We start from the raw sequence: 22,785 nt of genomic DNA, 5'->3' as shown, positions 1-22,785 counted from the left end.
GTGAGTCCCTCTCTTATACAGCACACTACTTGTGCTTTCTGCTATCTAACTGTAATTCCTACTAGTGCCGCACAACCTGACTAATTCCTTATGGCAGAGGCGTGTACATTGACTATTTAAAGTACTGTTTCTTTGAATCTGCCTTAGGTTGTCTCTTTTCTCACCCCTATATTCATGGGGTGGTAGGGCTGCCTCAGCTGGTATCGTTTTTCACCTGTATGGTAATGGTACATGATTAGGGGCAGTAGATGATACTTGCATTTTCATCTGCCCCATTACAACCCAATGCCACAAATGGCTATTCATGTTTTTTTTAAAGTAACAAATAAAATCAATGTGTTAAAGTTAAATAGCATGACAGCATGGTAGATTCTCAGTTGAACCCAGGATTTCTCAAAACCATACCAAGTTGTTTGGTATTACAGTTTGGTGCAGAATTGTGTGCCTATAGTGGTTTAGAAACTGTTAGGCACAATAGAAATCCAACTTTGGAGGAAGGCCTTGGGCTTGTCTCAAGCAACTCTGTTATATTTGATGCTAAATGACTGGTGCCAGGTATTGGTAGTTGAATTATCAAACATTCTCCAGTTGCCATTCTTAGTTAGAATTTGATTTAGCAAAGGCTGATCACTACTAACATTGTTATGAAACATGACATCAATGATAACTCACAAAATGTGAATGTATATACTCAAAGCGGAGTGTCACTCCTTGGTGAAAAAAAATGTGATCTGTGTTCACATAGAATGTACAGTTCCTTCCATAAGTTAGTTAAGGACGTGCTGATCAATTGAGACATTTTTTTTTATTTACAGCCCTCATGCATGTTTCTATAGGGGACTATGCACTATAGTTTTTGAGCAGGAGAATTAACCTCAAAACTATCTGATGTCCTTTCCCTGTAAGCAGTTGCTTTGCTTATTTATAAAGCATCACTTTATCCATTTCACAAATGAAGAGATATTGTTGCAGTGGAACAAAGTCCCTTATGAACAGTGCCAAGGCAGACTATGCAAAGACGTGATAAAAATGTAAAAGGTGATACATCTATGAAATACACATCTGAGTGAGGTTCGAAATAAAGAGTTTAAATTCCTGGAGCATTGGACTATGTATACAATACACCAAGAAGGTTATGGTGGGCTTATAAAGGCTTGAAAAAAATCAGTTTCACCTGAAATGTAAAAATAAGATAGTCCATTTGAGCCAAGTCACACATTCCACAGCGAAACCTAGTAGTCATTGCTGGAAGTTCACTTCAAGTTCCGAGCCACATCATTGTGCAAAGTAGCCCAAATGCATACCTTTTTCTCCAGAAAAGTGTCTTTGTTTTATAAGGCAGTGCTACTTTATACATAGCTTAATCAACCCAAGACAGATATTTACATATTGTCATGGAAATGTACTTTTTCAGGAGAGTTTGATGGTTGTGTGGAATTCATTAAAGCTTCTATGGAAGTTTGTGCGGTCCTGTTCCCCACCAGTCCAAATCAGAAGGATGTCATTGGTGTAGTGCTGGAATCTCAAAGCTCAAGTGCCAATGAAATCCGTCTCCAATTGTGCCATGAATAAATGTGCATACTGCAGCACCGTTCCAGTACCCATGGCCATCCCTATCAGTTGGAGATATGTATCAGTACAAAATGTGAAATACGTGTGGGTCAAGATAAATTCTATGCATTTGACTATAATGTTAGCAAGTGGGTTTCATCGGTAAGAGCATTCTTACATTCCTCAGTGCCATTGATGTGGGGAATGTTTGTGTAGAGTGACTCCACATCCATGGTTGTCACTAAAGTGCTCCTTGGAAGGGGGCCTATATTGTCCAGTTTTTTGCGTAGATCAGTGGTGTCTTGCATGTTGCTGTGTGTCTCTCTTACCAGTGGCTTCATGATGTTCGACATTACTGCATATTACTGCAACCATGGATGTGGAGTCAGCCTTGATGGTTTTAGAGGAACAGGGATGAACCTGTTTTGACAAGGCTTTCATGGATTGGACTTGTCTAGCGACCTCATCAGGGGAGAATAGAGGAAAGGACGAGAAGGAGGGTGGGGGGTGGCTGAAGGAGGGTCAGCAAGCACAGAGGGAGAGGGGAGAGGATGGAGAGAGGCAGAGAGGGTGGGCAGGATGTCCTGGGTTTTTGAGATAAAGTGAGAGGCAAGGGCATTGCAAAGAGCCTGGGGGGCAACAGGAGGGGTAGAGATTGCAGCAGGGCTGGCCAGCTCATTGCAGATTTTAAAGAGTTCGCCGAGTTGTTAGATGCCATTAAACCTCAATCGACTAAGTGTCAACAAGTGAGAGTCCCATTGGTGAGCATTTTTCAGAAACTGATCATGCCCCTGATTATCTCAAAACTGCTGTACTCCGGGGTAATTTCAGGACTGACAAAGCCAGAAAGACCTATGAATTCAAATGCATGTACATTTTCAATACAATGGACAGGGGATTGAACAGACATTGTGGTTTAATGAGTCACTATACCAACTAACAGGCTTTCACTTTTTCCATGTACAGAGATACAGTGATCATAACATTCAGACACTTTCCATCATTTTTCCCAAAGCAGTTCAGTCATTCAAGTGACACCGCACCAGCCCCACCTGCCTCTCTAATGCAATGAATCATTGCCAGACTCCCGCCAATCCAGCCCCATTTGCCCTCAACATGCCTCTGCTGAAAAGCTTCCCAGAAACATGCCAGTGGGCACGGTCGAAGGCCAGGGCTAGTGATCTGGTAGTGTTCTAAAATAAACAGTGGCCACGGCCGAAGACCATGGCCAGTGGTGCAGAAAAAAATCAATGTCCACTTTACAACATTACCAGAGCACTAGCCATGGCTTTCAGCCATGGCCAGTGGTCACGGCCTTCGGTCTTGCCCATTCTATATTTTAAAACACTTGCAACAAATCACTCAAAGACGTTCATCAATCACAGACTGTTTTTGATCTGTTATGACAGTGGCATTGTTATGTATAAAAGATGGCAGGCTTTGAGACTGTTGTGATACATCTCACAACCCCAACTAACTGCATTTAAGCAGCACGGAAAAGGGAAAAAGAATAACCAGCTGCAAGAATAACATATGCCCAGGTACTTTAGCCCCAATGGTGAAAATCAAAACCTGGCACCCATGAATATACGCACAGTAAGTGAACATATACCTTAAAGTGAAATATACAAATGTAGTTCAATTGACCTTCACCTTAGAAGTGCGCAATATAAAATAGCATTGGACCTTTCAAAAAAGTTATGATCACAAGATAAATAACCTGAGAGAGGAAATGTTCCAATAAATATGCTGGCAAAGTATAAAAGGAGCTCACCTTTTAAACCCAGCAATCTGTAGTGAAATATTCCCAGGAAAACAAAATCCCAAAACGAAACAAATGTTTTTAAACCAATTGGGGTTCTGCCTAGTAGCAAGATATCATCTGCGTATGCAATCCAGGCGCTATGTTCTCCTGCAATTTTTGGGGAGATAAATGAAGCTTTCTTAAGGGTGTCACCCACATCTGAAAAATATAGATTGAAGAGGCAGTCTGCGAGCATACACCTCTGCCTCACACCTCGAGCTGTTTTTATCGGCCTTGTTACTGCGCCGTTTGCTCCTAGTCGGACTTTCACTTGGGTGTCATTATGTAGCTGGATTAAGATGACAAGTGGGTATGATGGGAAAGCTACTTGCCTGGGGGATCCCCATAACTTTACTCGCTCTAACTTGTCAAATGCTAGACAAGAGTCAATTCTGGCTACATAGAGTGGACAACTGTCTCCTGTACATGCTTGATCAATCCTCGACTGAATGTACAGTCTACTGGCATCAGTACCTATTCCTTTTCTGAAGCCTGTCTGATAACGGCAGAGTCTCCCGGACGAGGCCGCCCATTCTTCCAAGCTCTTCAGAACGCACTGCGTGAATATTTTACTCTCTGCATCGAGAAGTGTGATGGGTCGATAACTCTCGGGATTTAGTCTGCTACCATTTTTATAGATAGGAACGATGAATCAGGAGGTACATGAGTTAGGAAGTACCTTGCTATCTAGTATGTTGTTAAAGAGGGTGTGGAGAACGCTCGCCCACATATCTGGATTTTTTTTCAAGACTAGTTTGCATAGGCCGTTAGATCCAGGAGCTCTAGTGTTAGATGAGGATTTTATCATTTTTAATATAAATGCTCGGGTTATGTCTATTTTCCAAGATGTGTCTGAGTGTGGATTTTGGAAGTTGCACCTACATTTTTGTACAGTTCTGTGAAGTGGGTAGACCATGCGTCCTCAGAGATAGGGTTAATCATTTCTCTGGGCATGTGCCTGCTATTTGCGTTCACTAGGTTCCAAAATATTTTACTGTTTCTTTTTTGTTGAGAGATGGCACTTTGCATTATTTCTCCATCTTTTTGCAGTAGGAGGTGTTTGTAGCTTTTGATCCAATTTTTGTATGACAGTTTTTGTTTCCGTATGCGTTAATCTTTTTCATCGGTTTTAAGTAGCTCTTGTCTTAGTGTCCTAATTGTTTTACGCATAAGGGTTTTCCTGTCTTGAATTTCTTTTATGTAACTATGAGGCCGATTGGGGTACGATTTTTCTAAACCACTGTTTAGGACAGACTTGGTTTTTTCAATAACAAATGGGCAATTCTCTGCTGATAGGGTTTTCTGGGTAGGTGGTGCTGGTCTTCAATCACCCTTTTAATATTTTCCATGCTTCGTGCATTCCAAACAAGTCTGTTCTTTTTTTGATTTAAGATGAGGTTTTTGCATTGTGACATTTTGGGCAAGTTTACCGTGATGTTTAGGTGTAATTAAATCATGATCACTGGTCAAATTGTGTATGATTTCCATTTGTATTACTAGGAAGAATATATTTTCTGCTACTATGATGTAATTGAGCCAAGAGCTAGAATTATCTCTGTGCCACGTGGGGTGGTGACGGGGGTGGCTGATCTCCATATCCTTGACCGTTGGTAATTATCATGCCCCATCCATCCCAAAAGTCTCTCCAGAGGGAACCATATTCAATTATAAGTTAAGTATGTCGATTGGTGAGGTCTAGTTTGTTTCCCAAATTTATATTTGGGGAAAGACAATGTGCATTTGAGTCATCAACCATGATTATTTCCGAATTTGGGTGGGTTTGTTTATACCCTTCAAGGAGTCTCTCTAATCGTCCTATCATGATGGAGAGTTCACAGCGAGTCAGATGCCAGTATGTATTAACTAACAGTATATCTTGTTCTGCAATTTCGGATTGAAATCTTAAATTCACCCCTGGTACTCCTCTATACCCATTAGAGATTATGGTGGGCACGATGTCTTATTATAGTTCACAAACCTCCCGATGGTCTCCCAACCGTTCACTCTGCAGGCATTCAGTTGAATGATTGTGTGCCTGTTGGTCCACTGCATTGGTCTCCTGAAGGCATAAAATAGGGTAGTTCTGAATGGAGACTAGGATCCCATTATCCTGAGTACATTTATTGAAGCCCCTGATATTTCAAGATCCCACCATGCAGCATTGCTTGTTAGTAATGTCTGCACTCTTACAAGAGTATCTACACGACTTAGGCCACAAGGTGGAGACAACGCTGGCCCAATTGGTGTGATCTACATGTTTTTATGGACGTGTCTACCTGCCTATTAATGACATTTGTCTGATGTTATTCCCCCTTTCTCTCCATTCTTTCTTTTTCCCTCCCAGTGGGGTTTTCATCAGATATGGGTGCAATCACAAAACCTAAGTCTTCTTGTTTGCTCTGACAAAATGAGATAAAACATGATTCTTGAGCTGAGATGAATTATACAACAATTGGTGTTCCACTTGCCTGGAAATTCAAGTTGCTCGATATCATCAGATCCAAGGGCTTCAAGGTTTGGGATTTCACCAAGGATAAGTATAACATTTGTTTTGTTGAGACAAAGGATATGGTCTTATCCAAATGTGTGGGTTATCATAATTTTTAGGTTATTAATTATTGAAGTTTAGACTTCCTCCCTAAAGATTGCAAGAGGCATGAAAGCGCACTTGGAGGAGTACACCATCTGCACTGTGGAAGGTACACGAAGCTGGGAACCAGAGTACACCCCTCAACCACTCCCCCGCCCCCTCCAGTATGAGAAAATGTTTGGGAGTTCCGGACTACAGGTGGGTTCGGGGGAGCTGCACCGGGGTAATACATACCCCACTCAGGAGAGCCACACTGATGGTTTTCCACCTCTCCCCCCACTGTGGTCTTACACTGTGTAATTGGAGGGAGAGTTGGTTCCTGGCTGTCTGCATTCACTACAGTTACCAGAATCCCGAGGATATGAGTGGGATTAACCAGCAACGCTTGTATAGACTGCCTCCCTGAAGATTGCAAGAGGCATGAAAGCGCGCTTGCAGGAGAACACCATCTGGACTGTGGAGGGTACACTAAGTTGGAAACCAGAGTGCACCCCCTAAACCCAACCGGTGTGAGAAAATGTCTGGAATTGCCGGACTCCAGAGAGGTTCGGAGGAGCTGCACTGGGGTAATACATGCCCCACTCAGGAGATCCACACTGTGGGCTTACTCCCCTCTCCCCCCACTGTGGGCTTACTGTCATGAAACGGGTTCCATCTATGCCTGAATCCCAGGTGCTCAAACCATGTGTGCGCACACAGCGTTCGATTATCAGGCATAACACTAATATGAAAGGCAATGCTGACACTTCCCTGATGCGAAGCACTTCCTTGCACCACCGCTGTTCACTACCTTTGCATTTGCTAAAGACTCCATTCTTTGCTCACTATTCATTGCCCTGGAAACTGGGGAAGCTAGGTCAGACATCGCGTGACTTGTGCAAACATCGGCGGTGTATCTGAGTCACATGAGTCTAGGCATCAAACACGCCCCTTTTCGGACGAATGGTGCTTCTGCATGAAGTTGTGGTGTTCGTTTCTGTTTTGCCGTCCTGATTTGTTGATACCCTTGGTAAACACCCATTTCTGCTCACAGATTGTCTTTTGCCTTAGCCCCCTCCTGTACCGCTCTCTGGACCAACTCTGAAACCTGTTATTGCTCATGTTTGCCTTAGCCCTCTCCGGTACCGCGCTACTCTGAACCTTGCTTGTTACTCCGACTTCTGCTTTGTACTAACGTTCTGTACCTTCAAGCCCGCTAGTTGCCAGATCCTTTGCCTGTTATATGGACTGTAACTTGCTACGCGTCTTTTCTGTCACAGCTGCACAACGCTGACATTGCTGCCTGTTCCACAGACTCCATTGGCTCCTGCTGTACTCTGTCTTTCACCCTGATTTATGAACTTCAAACACTCCTACAGTGACTACACACTTTTTGTGCATTTAATAGGTGTCCTCGTGCCGTCAGGGTAGGTGGATTGCTTCTTCACTGACATTCTTTGTTCCTTCTTCACCTGGAATCCCTTTGGACTTCATTTGAACCTCTGTTTGAACTGCCATTTGGACCTGGTTCTGGTAAGGGGTATTCCTTCTGTGTGTTACTATTTCTGGCCACATGACTGTTTCTGATTGCCTGTTGTATGCTTCTAGGTACACCCTGTCTGGTTCTCCAGCATCCCATTGACCTTCGCTAGTTCCCATTGTTCTAAAAATCTGGCATTTACTAAGGTCAACCTATAGTCTCTTCAGTCAGTGTTTAGGGTTGGGGGTCTTCCCCACAGTTTAATTGTACGTTTTTTCCTTTGCAGCCGGCGGAAGCGAGGTCGGGTCCCTGTCTTTCAACTAATAGACACATTGGATTGTCACATTTGAACAACCAAGGGGTACTTTGGTGGGAAGAACTCAATGTCTATGGGTTCTATGGTCTCTACGAGCAACATTGCTCCGTCCGGGGGTCCTGGTGAAAAGCCTGGTTTCTGCTACAAGACATTAAGGGGTAGGTTGATCCCTAACACTTAGACTGTGAAATTGGAGGGAGAGTTGGTTCCTGGCTGCCGGCATTCAATACAGTTACCAGAATCCCCTGAGGGTTCAATTGGGATTAACCAGCAACACCTCTATAGACTGCCTCCCTGAAGATTGCAAGAGGCATGAAAGCGCGCTTGGAGAACACCATCTGGACTGTGGAAGGTACACTAAGCTGGGAATCAGAGTGCACCCCTCGATTCCCCCTGCCCCCCAGTGTGAGAATATACATTTTCAGTTTGCTTGTTGTACCATGAAATGTTGAGCAAAAAGAAAATAAGTTGATACCTTAATTAGGCTAAAAAACTAATGTATTTGTGAAATGTTGTGATCCGCCTCTTCCTTTCTGGTCTTTACTCGTAGATCAAGGGCATGTCTCGCCAAAGTGTCTGAAGTGAAGGGCAGACTAAGAAAGGGGTGATTCGTGTGTAGATCTGTTCGGACTGTGAGCACCCAGGACCAGAACCCCTCAAACCCATTAACATCAGGTAAGCTCCCTTGAATATGTGTTTCACCCCTCTCTCCCTCCCTGCCGTCACCACTCACCACCAACCATGCTTCTCACCAGCAACATCAAGGACACTGTATTGTAGCAATCTCAACCATGTCACTATACTCCCCATTACCACTCAAGCATCCACCACTACACGAAAACTGATGCTCGCCAATGTCTGCTCAAAAATCAATCATGCAGCTGACATCGCCAAACTCATCACCACACATGACATGGATGCCATCTCCATTACTGAAACCTGGATGACCTCCACCTCCAATCACATCCCAGATGTCCTCACCCGACACGGCTACATAATTCTACAATGAGATCATCCAAATAACATCAGTGGCGGCCTCGCCGTCATTCACAAAGCATCATGGCCATGCACCAAACTGGATGTCGTCAACATTATCTCTTTTGAAAACTATCCTGCCACTCCTCACTCTCCCAAATGGACACAGACACTTTTTACCTCATCAACAGACCACCCAAACCCAACACCTCCCTCATCGAAGATATCACAGACTTGATCATCACATTGTCTCTCACACATGCCAACAACAACCTCCTCAGTGACTTCAACTTCCCTGGCAACCCAGCAACCAAGTCAATGAAGGAAGATATCCACTGCCTACTCAATACACCTAACCTCACACAGCACACAAAAGACCTAGCTCACAGGAATGGTAATATCCTCGACCTCATCATCACCATCCTCCATCACAGCTTTCCTATTCTGCTTGACTGGTTGCACCATCTGGCAATCCCCTTTGAGATTAGTTACACCACACCTCTCAAGCAAACCCATTGGAAACCAAGCAAACAAGCCTTCACATCCTTCATGAACTGCCCAGTGGAGGTTTTCACAAAAGGCCTCCTCAAACTCCACCTCACATGGGCTGATCTACCTCTGATGAACCAGGTCTGCAACTCTCTTCTCCACGAACTCAACAGCACTCACACAACATCAATCTCCATGCCCCAGTGAAAAGGTGCCCCCTTGAGACTAAACTTTCTGCACCCTGGTATACTCAAGAACTCAACCTCAATAAATGAACCATCAGAAAACAAGAAAAGAATTGGCAATAATCCTGCAGCACATCTGGCCTCGCCCTGCTCAATGAACCCTGTGCTACATGCAAACGATTGATCAACACTGCCAATGCAAACTATTATCAAAACACCATAGGCAAGGCCAACAATGAAAGCAGAGCCCTCATCAAAGCCATAAGGCACTGCATCAACTCACTGCCTGACGGACCTGTACGTAGCACACTCCATTGAAAAATTCACTGTCATCAAATCTTTCTCCATCTCACAGTACACTACACATCCCATCTCGATAAACCACAACTACCCAGACAACTTTCAAGAGACTTAACTATGGAAATCCTCACTGCAACCTTAGCATCCCTCAAGGCTACATCGCATGCAGACAAAATCATCCCTGCTTTTGTACTCTAGACCCTTCGACTGAAGCACTCCTCCTTTACTTGACAATCATCAAAAGCTCCCTAACTCAAGGCACCTTCCCCTCAACCCTCAAGACTGGACACATTCTCCTGCTTCTTGAGAAACCAAACTTGATACAGGACCCTGACGATCAAAGCAACTATCACCCCATCAACCATCTTCCCTTCCTAGGTAAGATCCATGAGAAAGCAGTAGGCACGCAACTCCTCCCACACTTCAAACCCAATAACCCCCTTCAGTCCCATCACTCTGGCTTCAGACCCAGACGAAGTACAGAAACGGCTACCATCAAGCTGATAAAGTATGCCCTTAAATTCCTCGATGAAGGCCATCCTTGCCACCTAGTTCTCCTTGACCTCTCAGCAGCATTTGACAAGAAGGCCACCAGATACTCACCGACAATCTACATCACTGCATGGGTATCAGCAAGATCATCCTCATATGGTTCCAATCCTACCTTGCTAATCACAAACAATTGGATTTTCCCAGATCACCAACTCTTCCCATCACTTGTGAAGTCCTGCAATGATCCATCCTGTCCCCCTGCGATCTTCAATCTATGCATTATGCATGGAACCGCTCTGAACCCTCCTTGCTCCAAACAACATGGACATCCACAATAACGCAGATCTACCTCAAGATGTCCTCCATGGAAGACACCCACAGGCTCAAGACCTTCCTCACATTGATGCATTCGAGGATGTCCAGTGCTTACCTGAAGCTCAACCCGTCCAAGACTCGGAAGATCTCTGCTATGAACCTCAAGGCCTTCACATCCCAGCTGGCCACATGTGCCAAGTTCCTTGGGTTCAACATCAACAGACACCCCTCCTTGAAATGGCACATAGCAAGGAAGACAGAAACGGCTTTGTACCAACTTCCACTCTTACAGAAGATCAAGTCTGTCATACTAGAAAACAACTTCAAAACTGCTGTCCAAGACTTGGACCTCTCCCACCTGGATGGTGGCAATGCCTTTTTGGTAGGCCTGCTGGCGACTAGGAATCTACAGCAAGACCCATAAAAGGACTCTGCAAACTCGACCACATCATTCTGACCCTCATCAAAATGTACTGGGTCCAGTTGAAAGTCTGCATCATCTTCAAATCCTTTTGCATCATCTACAAGGCGGTCACCCTGAAGTTCCCAAGCTACCTCACTGAGAAACTCAGCATCTCTGGAGGCCTGAGATCCACCAGAATTGAATTAAGGAAATGTGCAGACTTGAACTCGGATGGCGCAGAGAGGGAAAAAAACAGAAGACAGGCCTTCTCTGCCTACGCTCCAAGACGCCGAACCTCCTCCTCATCAACATGAGACTTGTCCCATAGCTTCTACAATTCAGGAAGGAGCTCAAGACCATCCTCTTCTAGTAATGGCTCCTCCCAAACACCTAGGTCTGCACACCCTGCACTCCCCACCCTACAAGAAACTCTGGGATCTGCTCCCCACTATTTCTTCCCCCGAGTGTTTTTTAATCCCATGCTGCCAATTGCCCAAATTCGTCCTCCCGTTAGCTCCCTGCTCCTTTTTTCTCTGCTTCCTTCATGTTGTTCTTCCCACTATGATAGTAAAACACTGTTGCTTCACGAACCTAGTTCTGCACTCAATAAATACCCTAATAATAATCATGTGACAATGTCCTCAGGCAGAGAAAGTGACTGAAGAAGAGGTTGCAAGATCACAACCTTTAGGATCAACGCTTTTTGTTATGGGTCTTGAAAAAAAAGCAAAGTTCTGTTGGTTTGAAAAGGCTTTTAAAAAAACGTACCTGAGATATGAAATCAGAATTAGTCATTTCAGCCAAGTCACAAATAGCACAGTGCCACTTAGTAGCCATAGCAGGAAGTTCCTCTCCAGCTCAGAGCCAGGTGGGCAATGAATTGTGGGTCTTCGAATTAGCTCAAATGTGAAGCCTTTACTCCAGGAAAATGCCTTTGTCTATTAGGGCAGTGCTTTTCATACATAGCATTTTTCAACCCAAGACAGGCAGCTTCAGGGATGCAGGCAAATGCATATACATTTCATCCGTATTAGGGATCAACAGGGCAGTAGTCTGAATCCTTATGGTGGGAGGAGCATTGGGGTATGTTGAGCAAACACCAGCAAAATTTGTATGTATGCAGTGCCGGCCTTAGCAGCAACAGCACCCCGGGCAGTTAAACAAAAATGTGGTGCCCCCCACCACCTGTGCACCCATGGTCAATGCTGGGGGGCACCCATTTTTTTTTTTAATTCCTGCTCCTTATTGCTATTAAAAGCACCCCGCTCCCATGCTGGAAATCCTGGCGCCAGAACAAGAGCAGGGAGAATTTAATATCAATAGTAAGCCTGTCATGCCTTTTCCCACCACGCCAGCTCGGGGGCGCCCTTGAAAGACTCCCCTGAGCTGGCGTGGCAGGGGGCTAATACCGCCACAGGCGGTCACCCTAGCGGCCCTGTCCTAAGGACAGCCAAGGGTTTATGGCACAGTTATGGTGCACATATCAAGAAAGAGAGAGAGTTGAGACAGAAGAGGGAGCTTGAAAGAATGCTAAAGAGAATGCAGGTTAGACGAAGAAGGGACAGGGATTAGGTTGTGTGTGTTACAAAAATATCTAGTGAGAGTTTGCATGAGAGAGCGCGGATGAGGAAAACAACATAGGATAAACAAGTGAGAGCGAGGGGGAGAAAGAACCAAAAGCAGCGCTTTGAAAGATTGTAAAAATCAGCACTGTTGACAACTTCACGAAGTTGGTCCCTGTTAAAGGTGAGCAGGTGCAGAATAAAACATGAATCATTTAGAACGCGTGAAGGACGAGGTCAGTATTCAGTTGCTTAATGAGAGGACTGGATTTTCTCCCAAACACTTGAAGAATAGCGCCCTCTATAGGATACTAGTATGCATGACACTATCTCCGACATATCTTTCACAGATAATGTTGCATTTTCTACCAGATACGGTCTTATTCCCTTTAGTTTTTATTGCACAGTTAACGCGCAGTCTTAATGTGAACTGTCATTGTGTGGTTTTCCAAAAATGAGCGAACGAGTCTGGGTGGACAAAACGGTTACGTAAATGCAGTCAGTGTCTAACGGCCGGTGCCTTTAAGTAGAGAACGCCGCTCGCTTGATTGTTTTACACCGTCTGTCACCAGTCAGTGCAGGATACGAGCTGTAGTTGGTGTCTGCAGACATTGGGTGAGCTCCTCGCGTCTCTCGTAACTTCTAATACCTTTGTACCGTCCTCTCAACTCCTTAACCAATACGCGATTTGCCCCCAACAAAAAAGAGCAAAGGCAAACTCACCAGGCTCACTAAGTGGCCATCGCCTCTGTTGCATGTTTAGCTCTGCATCACTGTTCAACGTTGTCGGTGGACCGGGGCCAGCCAGTCCATGTCTCTCAGCCAAGAGCAGTTACCAAAATCCCCGGACCTCCATTCATGCGACCACAACTTGCATATAAATACTGCAGCGGGGCTCAAAATGACCGAGTTATCCTTAGCCTGGTTTCTATTTGGTTTTCAAACAACGGGACGTGTATATATACAAATATAGAATATGCTCAGCCTGACGTCCCGCAAATGGGACAATGACTGGTCAGGTGTTAATAAAAAAACGTACTAAAACTCGTGCTTGGATCTGCAACATCTGGAGTAAAAGCACGATGGTAAGGTTACAGCCATAATACATTAAACCGCCGTGCCTTTCGCCGTGCCTTTCGGTAAACACACGTGTGGATTGACATCCAGTACTGCAGCTCTCCAGGGCCTGGCCGCCTGGTCCCACTCTCCCCTCTGTACTCCGGCGCTCATTAAAGCACGGGCTTTGTCACATCAGATGCACACGGATTTCCGAGCTGTTTAAGATTGGGAAATTCCGCGAGTGCTCGAAAAACAGTGTGGGAACTCGAGCTACAAGAAAACGGCTGAAAGAAGTTTCATAAAAACAAAGGGGATGCTACGGACTGATATTTCTGATTGGACTTGGCTACATAACCCCACCCCCTGGGGCTTCGAATCAGAGAAGGGAAGCAATGTTGGGGTCAGAACATTCCTCCTCCCAGCCTTTAAAATGCAACCCATATGTACACATTGTCTCGCTTAGTTTCTCAATACAGTTGTGAAATGAGTGGGTTGCACGTGTCACGAAGACATGCAGGGTGTACCGTTGCAGTGTGCTATTCCAACACTTAAAAAACCACCACAGAGAAATTGAATAGGCAAAATGTCATGTTTATTGTTTTCACTCATAATTTATTTACAAATACACTTTATAACTTTTTATATACACTGCACATTTACATGGTAGAAAAGTACAAAACTATATATTTAAATGAATTTATATTTAACTTGCCATGTTTGAAAATATAAAATTGAAACAGAAAATAAGTATGATGAAAAGCAAGAAACTTGAACCGATAAAGCGTTGATATAACTTTAAAAAACAGAACTATAATGGTGCTAGGGGGCTATCTCCAAGTGAACGTTGGCAAAGTTAACACAATAAACTTAACAGAATATCATACAATACAACACGTTGTCTTTCTCCAAAAGATCTACCCACTTTTCACAGCTGAAGTCCTTTAGTTCAGACACCTTAATAAACTCACATGTCCAGTTATCATCTCTCTAGTCACACATGAGGGGAAGCAAATGGGGCGTTGCCTTAAAGATAGCTCAGTGCACCTCTTGTCTATTTATCTCTGTTACAGCTTCTTTTGGTCAGTCAAGATCCCTTGTAAACAGAACCCGAGGGGATGTATGTACAGAAAGGCAGAAGAAAAGTCCAATAAATAACAGAAGGGAAGTAACATGCAAATTGGTTAAAGAAGAGAAATCAACTGACATCAGCGAAAACAAAGGTGATAGTCGTGGGTTGAGGGGTAAGCTGTGAGGAACGGACTTACAGTTTACAAGAAGGATTTGTTTTACTTTACAAGCAAGGTATCTCACAATAAATAACACTGCTCTTCCTTTGACGAATATATTTCTTCAAAACAAGGTGTAGAGTCATCCAGACACTATGTATAAATTATAATAAAAAAAACATGACAGTATAAATAAGGGTCTACCAGACTCAACTATATGTATACTATATGTATACATACTTTTCCCAAAATAAATAAAGCATACAGGTATTTACAGTATGGACATTGGTTCTTGGCCTTGGGTTTGTTCCAGCAGTGGTTGGAGGTTTACCAGTGAAATGGAGGTATATGGAAGCTGTAGTCCTGGTCCTCCTCTTCCTCCTCATCCTCGGGGTCTTCAATGATGGCTATATAGGGGAATACATGGGAGCTGTTGTTTAAATTGGGACAACAGCAGCGCAGAAAGCTCAGTGCATGTTTTGAAAGCCCCTCTGAATAGCCACAATACAGCGTTGCATTCTACGAGACTTGCAGTGGTGCTCTGTGGCACCTTGTTGTTATGGGACATGTGCTTCCCCCTACATAACCTAGAGTCTTAACTGCAGAAAGTTCTGGAGAATCAATCAATGGCTCAGGCTTTATTTGCAGATTCCTGAAATCAGATAAAAAGCGCTCTTGTGTTCTAGGTTTATGGCTTTAGTGTCTCGTAGTTAGTTCGGGCAACCGCACAGGGACTGCCGCCCTGGACTAGCATGTAAGCTGTAAGCTTTATTTGGTGGAGTTAATGCAGTCAAAGCGTTAATAAAGCACACAGCCAAGCACATAGAAGCCGACACAATAGCACACAAAAGAAGGACGGAGGGATGTTCTCAGGCAACCCCTTGCTAACAATACGGCCTCTTTCTGAGCCAAGGCAGCCTCAGTGGTGTTTCAAGCAGCTGGCCAATGGCTGTTCAGCGTCTGCCAGAATTTACCTATCAGACAATTCGGGTGCACATCGGTGCGCGGGATTCCGCTCTTTGTTTTTGGAAAGGGCTGTACTTCTTCATTACCGAGGGATTGCCTGCAGAAGCCGTCAAGTCCTGCAAGGGTACCGTTAAATCTCACTTACAGTTGCACGATCCAGAGTGCTTGACCTCCAAGAGAACGCCCAGGGAGCAGGCCGCCTGCTTCATGGCGCACTCGCTCGGGTATGTGGTGTTGTCGCTGGCGCACACCGCCTCGTCGGACTTGGTCTCCGGACAGATCTCGTCGCAGATGGCGCAGCGGCCTCGGTTCACCTTGAAATCCCACAGGCACTTCTTCCCGGGGCTGCACTGGATGTCTTCGCAGGACTTGGCTTCTGAAAGAGGAAACATGGGCATGGTGAGTAAAAGATTCTCGCTTCTCCACCACACAGGCATGGACGTGACGCAGCCCTGTGACGCATGACGCAACGCTGCTCTGACGGCACCGGGTTCCATTTTAACTGACGGGATTGTTTACAAACTCTGTGGGTGGCTCTGGTGGACTACACGTAATGGTGGTCCAGTGCTTTCATGGTAATCACGCAGACAACAGATTGGTATTGTCCTTGATTCAGGTACATGTTGCTAAAAAATAGGACTCATTGGACACAAGCACAAGTGAGTAAGTTAAAGACGACAGGCAAGCCCTGTCTGGCCATACAGGCAAGCCCTGTCTGGCCATACAGGCAATAGGACAACGACTGCTGTAGGGCAGGCCTGACAGTGGAGTTTCCCGGTTTTGTGGGGCACTGTGGACACATTTGGCTGCTTAATCCTATGCAACAAGGATTGTTTTGGCCAATGCTCATGTCTCAATATGACTTACAGTACAAAGCTGAATTTACATATATGGAAATCCAATTTTTTGATGCCATATGCTAGTGGTGTACCGACCAATGACTTCTGCATCTATGAATCAGGAGACATGTCTGGAATTAGGATTGAGGAGGGCAAGAGAGGGTGCATGCTCATTTGGCAGTAACCTGAAGTTTTAATGGAGACCATACTTCTCAATCTTTTAATTACCCAGGTCTGTGATAAAGGAGAATTTTGTTTTTGGCAGGTGAGAGCTCATTCAAATAAATAGAGGGTAGGAGGGTTGGCGTGCGGCTTAATTGAATTCAGGGCGGGTAACACCCACCTTAAGCGTGTGCATTGATGGGTATGGTAAAACTACATGTTGGTGAACCTGAATGCAATGGCTGTTACATTGCAGATCACTATATAACGAACCCTTATAGTATAAGAATCCTTGTTGTCATTGTTTTGGTCTTATTTAACCCAACATGCTATCATAGAACCTGGGGACAAGTAATACTTGTTAGTCGGTGGGTGCACTGGTTTTATTTGTATTAGTATAATGGCTGTTTTGCTATTTCATTAGGCTACTAGAGTTAAGTACTCTCAAAAGGATTCTGTTGGCAGCTACTCTAAAATGAATTGCTACACCAAAGGGTTAAAAGTTCATTTTGAAGAGGGAGTTTGGTGGGTACTCCATGTTCAACTACCCAAAAGGCACAATAGCTGTAAAGTCCATAAACAAGTTGACTTTGTTGCCTAAGGGGTAGAATTAGAATTGCATTTGAGGAATAGCTCTGAACAAACCAGTCAAAATAACTAAAACCATACTGAGGGGTTTACAAGTTGGTCACATACCCCAGAGACACACAACATGCTAGTAATCATTCCATTGACACAAAAACACAATTTAGTATGCTTTCTAGGTACACAGATGTTGGGGTTTTCTGTGATTGGTGTACTTACTGATGCACTTTCCCTCATAGGCTAAACCAAAGGATCTGCCCAGCAGGCAGGTGGCCCTCCTTAGGTGGCAGGCACTTGCATAGGTCACTCCGTCATTCCCACAGAGGTACATTTCTGGACTTGTTGGCTCTGGACAGATCCGATTACACGTCACGCAATACGCATTATTAATTTGATCCACCACACAGGTAGAGCTGCCCGGGCATAAAACATCTTTACAGGTCTCTGAAGGAAAAACATGGTAGAGAACGGTCAACGGGAGATGTCAAAGCTGAGTGAAACATATATGAAACAATTGACAAGAGTAAACAACAGCAGTCAGAAAAATTGGGAACAAATTACAAAAAGTCTGATTGGTGAAGCACAGCTGAAATGTATTTGTGTCTCCACTCAGTTCTAAATGGTCTGAATGACCTATAGACGTAGATTGGCCTCTTTTGCTTTGAAAGGGTTGAGCCACACTGGTACTACACAGGACAGCTCTTTCCCATCTTTCTTAGAAAGACATGAGGAGGCAAGGGATTGTGGCTCCCAAGTGCCAACTTACTTTTGCAGTGGCCCTGGTACTGTACTTCCAGCTCGGGTTGCCCCTTGCATCGGGCCTTCAAGAGGGCACATTCGTCCTTGTAGGTTTTCCCATCCAGTCCGCACACCGGCCCCTTCCACGTGACATTTGAGCAATCTGGGGCACAAACACACCTGGGTTTGTTCTTCTTGTTCATTTTGCACTTCTTCCCGTCTCCGCAGTCCACGTTCTCGCAGGTTTCTGTGCAGATGAAAGAGAGGAGTAAATACTTGAGCTCCTCTTCATTGCATGAGCATTGTAACCGGCACAGGCGCTTAAGGTGACAGGTAGGCTGGACAAAAACGCATTCAATTGATTGATGACCCGCTGTACACCACGAGAGCATGGCTTGTCTACTTGGAGGCACCCTCCCAAAGACTGTCAAACAAAGTAGACCATCACAAACCTCTACACAAACAAAAATACGAAACATGATTTTAGTGTGCTTTCTGGAGATGTGAGTATGCTGTATTCTGGAAAATTGAAAGAAAAACACGTTTTTGACAGAACAGCTAAATATAGACCTTTGTGTAAGAATCGCAAGTACGGCGAGAATAGTGTCAGAAATCGGAAGCAGCTACCTTTGCAAGGTCGGCAGTGCGGAGCCCCGCCGTTAAAAATCATCCATTTGAAGAGGGTGCTGTTGGGTACATCTTCCTCTGTCCAGGAGGTGCCCAGCCTGCCAGTCTTGCAGCATTCCTCTTTGCTCAGCTCACTTCTGTACAAGATCTGGCAGCGGCCGTTCCTCCCCTGCTGCAGCCAACAATTCCCAGCTGCAATAGAAAGCCCAGCCGTATCAGTGTCAGCTAGCAGTGACCCAGACACAACACGTGCGCCGCCGTGCATTCACTTCCACCAGACTGTTTACTGCCATACGTCCCCCTCTGCCGACTGCAAGGAGAGCAGCGCCACCACATGCCCGACCCACAAGCAGCAAAGCACAGACTCTCGCTCTAGTCTACACCGTAGCGGCGAGGCTGCAATGTGCCAAGCCTAACTCGGTCATTTTCCAAAGCAAGTCTGTATCCGCAACAGGCAGCCTTTAAGCAACTGCTAGCAGATTTTAACATGTTAAATACATACATGCCAACGCATAGAGACTGACACAATGTACTCTGAAAACCATACTGAAACGGTGCATGCTGTGGCGAAAATGACAGGGTCATGGGACGGCTATGCTAAGTAATGAGCGGCGCGGTACAAGAGACATGCATCCCACCCAGATGCGTTGCTGTATATCCAGTATGACAGACTGGCAGCTCCGCGCTATGTGCTGGGCGTTAGTGGAAGAACTAAAAGTGGTCCTGACTGTTAAAGGCTCCTTCCTCCTCAGGTTACAGTGAAACCTCCGACTTCTCTGGGATGCAATTCTTTACAGAAAAAGCACTATAACTCAACACAAAACAAGACTCGGCTGAGAGAACAGCGGCCGAAAAACAAGCTGCGGCCGACACGCAGAGCGCAGGGCTCTGGGAACCAGTAATGCCCGGCAGCGGGAGCTGGAACAATCACCCCCCCCGTCCCCCGCCTCCAACCCCCCCACTCCTTGGCGTACTTTGAGGGAGGACATTTATTGCCCTTTAATTTGAAACAGTTTTCTTTCGTAAATGTAATCTATAATGTCATTTCTGGGCGCACGCCAGAGAGCCGTCTCCCAAGCAGCCCCCTTGCCCCGGCAGTTCTGATTGTAATGAATAACCGTTGGCTTGCTGCTGGGCTCCTCTCATGCTGCTTATTCCGGGGGTGAGAGGTGGATGAGGGCCGGGGGACGGCTATGCAAACATGCAGAACTGGGGTAAACATTTCCTTTCCAATACTTGGTTTGAGAACGGCATGAAACCCCCCAAATACAACGCCTCCTCGCAGAACAGCTGATAAAAGCATACATCAAGTAGCCACATGTGGCACAATTCCATGGAAATACACACCGTCTCCTTCAAATCATGTTACGGCAGGGTAAAGTGCTCCGCTGACACACAGCGAGTGCACAGAAAGTTTCCACAATATCAGTGTTACATATTCGTTTAGAAATGCCATTCCATACAAACGAATCCATGCATGCAGGGCCACCCGCTTATCAGGTAATCCTACGTGATGTATGTTTGTATGTTGATATGCAAGCATATGTCACATTTTAAGAGATTATCTAGATCTGCGTGTATACACTCATTTATTTAGAAGGTACATAAGTATACGTCCCGGCTAAGTTCAATCATTTCCAGAGACGTGTTTGTTCTATAAAATGTAAATAGCTACATGTACACATGTGCATTCCCATGTGCTTCGGTAAAGCGTGGAGCAATAACTGCGCTGGTGTCATATAATCTTGGAAGCTCCCCGTCGGCGTGCACATTAGATTCACCAGAGCTGACAATGTAACATCATAACTTTGCAATAAAGCCCGCCAGCCTCAAAGTCTCAGAAGTTGCGTTTCACAGAGTTCGCCTGGGCTGACAGCACAGGGCAGCAGTGGGGGGGAGATAACATGCAGCGGCATTGGGGAGCGCGTCTCCCCGCTCTGCAGTATCTGGAAAGCGAGAATGAACGGGAAACACGGCAGAACTGCGTGTGGGTCTGTGCTCCTTTGGGGTTACTCACACATTGCCACACACACACACGCTCAGCATTGGAGACCACACAAAACGAGGGGTTCTGTAGCATTGAGTGGCGAATGCACGTACACCACTGTCACGGGGAGCCCCCCCAAAAAAGCGAAAAGAAAGAAAATGCAAAAAAGGGTGAAAGGTTGTCTTGGCTTCTTACCATAAACGGTTCGCCTCTCCATGAGGTGGCACAAGGAGACAGTGAGGACGAGGAGCATGCCCGGCGGCAGCACTCTCTGGGTTACCATCCTCAGCCCTGGTGCAGAGAGAGAGAGAGCAGGAGCGGCAGCGCAGCAGCAACCTTCGGCGCAGTAGTGGACAGTGAGTGAGAGCAGCCCGGGCTCCGCCAGTGATCGCTCTATTGAATGAACGTCAGCCCAGTGCAGTCTCTCTTTAAATCTATAAGGGGGTCCTTCTGTGGTGGGCGGTCTCCCAGAGAGAGAGAGAGAGAGAAAGTGTGTGTGCGTGTGTGTGTGTGTCAGTCTGTGTGTGCGCGCCTCTGGGGGTGGGGATCTACAAAAGTTGAATCAGGTGACATTTTCCTTTCTTTGGTGAGTTGCCAGGTCCGCTTATTATAAGCGACTTTGGGCTTGTTTTTGCCCAAAGTCGCTTATAATATTTGGAGGTCGCTTGTCGAGGTTTTCGTCCGCTTGTTGGACCGTCTGTGCGCGTGTAATTGGGCTTGTTTATATTGCTGTTAAGCCCATTACACGTCGCACAGAGCGTCCTGCACTGGGCTGCTGGCAGCATTTGACGGCAGTTGCTGCTGTGTCTTGCTTTCGGGTGCGAACTGTATTTTGAATATGCTTAAGTGTTTGGCACTGATGGGATCGTTACTTGCCCACCAGGTGGCCCATCAATGCCAAATTCCGAAACATATGCAAAAAAAACGCACTTTAAAAGTTTTGTCATGCAGGCAGACACACTGACATGTAAAGATGTAAAGAAGGGGATTGGTTTAGTTTAGCAAGCGTCACTCTATAGCAATATTATCCTGGTGATATCCCCAGTGCTGATGCATTATCCACTAACATCCTTTATTTATTTATTTTTTAAAAACTTTTTTTTGCAAGACTGGGTTAGAGGATTATTCGAATCTATATACAACATTTTCTCAGAAAGATGTATTCAGGAAGACCATGTTTCTTTTCAGCTTCCAATTGGCCATGTTACAATATTATATAGCGCCTTGGATTAAGGCGCTATATAAAACAATAAATACAAATATTTCAGGGCCGTATTATTTTGCAATCTGGGACTTCTAGTCACTATGCAATAAAATATTGTTGTTCTAACACACTATGTCAGTGTTCTGTCTATGTATGTTTTTCTTGTTGTGTTATGTTTCTTACTTTTGAGACCTTTCCACAACTTTTTAGGTGCACGCTTGTTTTTTCCGCTTATTTGGATGGGAGTCAGCTTGTTTTGGGCTTGTTTTTGAAGGGCATTCAGCTTATTTTTTCCTTCCGACCTGGCAACACTATATCCTTTCCAGTGCATCTCTTTTAGGTATATGGGAATGCAATCTGGTGTAAGGGGTGGGGGTGGGAGGGACCCCTTTGCCGCCTGTTGTTTGAGTAGGGGGGGTTCCCGGGGGAAACGCAAAGCGTTTCCCCCGGGGAGTTTTTTGGCGCTGCACACGGCCAGCGAGTGGCCGTGGGGTGCAGAGCGCCCCTCCCGGGGTATTTAAGGGCTCAGGGAAGGTTCGGGAGGCAGGCGACGGTTAGGACTTGGCGATTGACAGGTCCCGTTGCCCGCTTCCGAGCCTTCCCTGTGGTTCCTTGGGCCTAGTTGTCGAGTTAGTGCAGGTGAGGTAGGGGATTAGTATAGCGGGAGGGCGGGTAGGTATTATAAAAAAAAAAAATAAAAAAAAAATAAGTTCGTATTGTTGTTAGCGGGGTAGGAGGGGTGCCGTAAATAAGACACCCCTCACGGCTTACCGGTTTTCTGCAGGCTTCCGTCTCGCGTTAGAGGTAGCCCACGGGCGTGGGGCGCTCCGTGTTTCTCGTCGGGTTTTGGGAGGGATTAGTGATCCTGTTCGTAGGCCCGCGGTTCGTGTGGGCGTTGAGGCCGGGGGGGAGCGGAGCTTCAGTGGCTCTGCAGCGGCTTTCCGCGGCGCC

At 45.5% G+C, this 22,785-nt stretch overlaps 1 protein-coding gene across 2 annotated transcripts; it reads right to left on the bottom strand.

Moving 5' to 3' along the window:
* Nucleotides 1–14,075: 14,075 nt before the first annotated feature.
* Nucleotides 14,076–21,082, bottom strand: FST (follistatin). 2 transcript variants are annotated; one of them, XM_069627263.1, is made up of 6 exons: nt 20,826–21,082; nt 18,644–18,835; nt 18,045–18,263; nt 17,498–17,722; nt 15,838–16,068; nt 14,076–15,133 (listed from the first exon to the last, which is right to left on the bottom strand). In XM_069627263.1, exons 1-6 carry the CDS (start codon nt 20,911–20,913, stop codon nt 15,054–15,056), a joined length of 1,035 nt encoding a protein of 344 aa, XP_069483364.1. In that variant the 5' UTR covers nt 20,914–21,082; the 3' UTR covers nt 14,076–15,053. The 2 variants fall into 2 exon arrangements, with proteins under 2 accessions (XP_069483364.1, XP_069483363.1); XM_069627262.1 differs by lacking the exon at nt 14,076–15,133 and adding an exon at nt 15,251–15,378 and having other exon boundaries at nt 20,826–21,049.
* Nucleotides 21,083–22,785: the final 1,703 nt, after the last annotated feature.

This window comes from Ambystoma mexicanum, chromosome 6p, assembly GCF_040938575.1.
Source record: "Ambystoma mexicanum isolate Mex_15411 chromosome 6p, UKY_AmexF1_1, whole genome shotgun sequence".
NCBI lineage: Eukaryota > Metazoa > Chordata > Amphibia > Caudata > Ambystomatidae > Ambystoma > Ambystoma mexicanum.
This window is presented reverse-complemented; position numbering and strand designations above follow the sequence as displayed.